This window comes from Nematolebias whitei, chromosome 11 (genome assembly GCF_014905685.2).
Source record: "Nematolebias whitei isolate Nwh7 chromosome 11, NemWhi1, whole genome shotgun sequence".
In the NCBI taxonomy this organism is placed as follows: Eukaryota; Metazoa; Chordata; class Actinopteri; order Cyprinodontiformes; family Rivulidae; genus Nematolebias; species Nematolebias whitei.
Genome location: NC_056508.1, coordinates 1,656,396 through 1,658,418, shown reverse-complemented (window position 1 = coordinate 1,658,418; position 2,023 = coordinate 1,656,396). Strand labels below are relative to the sequence as shown.

The following is a 2,023-nucleotide window of genomic DNA, read 5'->3' as shown; positions in this document are numbered from 1 at the left end:
TATATATATATATATATATATATATATATATATTTGTTGGTACTCAGTGCTTGTGTTGGGATCAGTCCAACACCAGTGAGCTCATTAACTGTGTAACTGGTTCTGATCAGCGCACGCTGGGGTTCGGACAGATCAGTTTGTTCACGGTGAGAGACGCTCACATGACGTCACACATCATGGTCCTACTCTCTCCCGAACAACCAGAACCCGTTCGGTCCGGAACACTCACTTGTGTTTGGCGAACTCGTCCTGCAGCAGAGCCACGTAGTTGGCCGGGATGAGTCCGGACTGCCGAGAGCCCGTGAGCCTGGTGGCCAGCACGTACTCCCCCCTCTTCTCGATCACCGACAGCTTGTCCCCCTCCCTCACCGACAGCTCGTCGTCGCTCCGGGCCTCGAAGTCATACAGCGCCGCGTACAGCTGGACCGGACGCTTCTGGGGCGACGGCACGCGCACGTCGCCCGACACGGTTCGGATCTCGGACACATGGGCCGGGTTCGCGATGACCATGTGGTTGTTGTTCGCGCCGCTCGGGTAGCGATCCTCGGGCCAGATCCGGTTCCAGAGGCGCCTCAAGCAGGGACAACAGGACCGACAGCAGCTCTCCATCCCGGGACATGTAAGACCGAGCAGTCCTCAGTCCCCCATCAGCCTGCCAGGCCCAGTCCCGTCTGTGCCGGGGACCAGTCCGGGGAGATGAGCCGGACCGACCGGTTTTTCTGTTGACATCATGGATCTTGGTCCCGCACCTGCCGTGCGCGCTGCGGGAATGCGGAAACCGGTGGCCTCCTGACCCGGATCGGCGCTCCGCAAGGACCGGGTCCAAAAGCTGTGTCTATAACACGGCACGTGAGAACATCTGGTCCAGTACTGGCCGAGACACCCTGCAGCGTGTGTGTGTGCCGCGCGCGCGCGCGCATGCGGGGGTGATTACGCCACAGTGCGTAAAGTTTGGGTTCCACCTTGAAGGACAGAAACCGTGCGACAGTTCCGTAAAGTGCTATTCCAACTATTTGTGTGTGAGAGCACAATGGTTGTTCAGTTCTTCTTGACAGTTTAAACATAATTATTTTATACTAAAAGCTAAATCAACCAAACCTGTTCAGGATTTCTGAAACAGTTTATTATTTTAGTGAAATCCCCAAAACAAACTCAATTTATTGGTGAAATGGAAAGTGTGTTAAACCCGACATAAATTGAAAGAAAGTTGCGAGAAGTGTTTGTTTTCAGAGTTGTTGCGTCTTAAAGAATTCACACTCATTTTAAATCAGTATTTATTTATTTTTTAAATTCAACCTTTATTTCTACAGGTCAGTGTCAATGAGCCACGGGGACTCATTTACAAGAGTTTAACAAAGAATCATGACAACAGTAGAAAATCATCAAAGAAATTATATAAATTGAGAAGAACAAATGAAAGAAAATGGTATTATTGTTTTTTTATTATTTACTCAGGTCTCCAGCATTTTCGTGATTGCTTGGAAGTGTTCTGATCCTTTTCCATAGCTCCTCTTCCACACGGTTCTGCTCTGCACAGGTCGAAGCAAGTTTTTGTGGAACTGGCCCTGTTTTCAGGACCCATTGCTCGAGGGTTCCAACTGTGCCGAGCTGGCACCAAAACGTGACGTCGTCAGAACACTGCCGGTCACTGATTGGTCAGGGGGTGGTTCTTTGAGAAACGTTCACAACACCCCGATCCACCATTATTCAAGCTCGGAGCAGAAGCTGGACCTGTTTTTAAGATTTTAAAAACAATAATGACAACACCGTGGTCTAACGCTGACGTGCTGGTGTTTTTTGTGTTTGGTGACCGACAACAAAATTAGGGGCGAGCTAATTGCCGTGGAGGAGCACACGAGCAGCCGACATGAAGAAGTGCGCGAGGCCGGACCCTGACCCCCGGCCTCGCCTGCTCCCAAAGCCAGACCCCGAGCCACTGAGCCCCAGCAGATAGGTGGACTGAGACGGTTCTCGGACAGAAGGTGGAAACAATTTTTAAAAATATTTTATGTATGTATGTATA

General features: G+C 50.3%; 1 protein-coding gene across 1 annotated transcript; it reads right to left on the bottom strand.

Moving 5' to 3' along the window:
• Positions 1-225: 225 nt before the first annotated feature.
• Positions 226-609, bottom strand: LOC119417424 (tyrosine-protein kinase Srms-like). The gene has a single exon (XM_037684630.1). It carries the CDS (start codon positions 607-609, stop codon positions 226-228), a length of 384 nt encoding a protein of 127 aa, XP_037540558.1.
• Between the last annotated feature and the right edge of the window lie 1,414 nt (positions 610-2,023).

Excerpts from the sequence above, each read along its gene's own strand:
- LOC119417424 (XM_037684630.1), bottom strand. The coding sequence starts at position 609 with ATGGAGAGCTGCTGTCGGTCCTGTTGTCCCTGCTTGAGGCGCCTCTGG.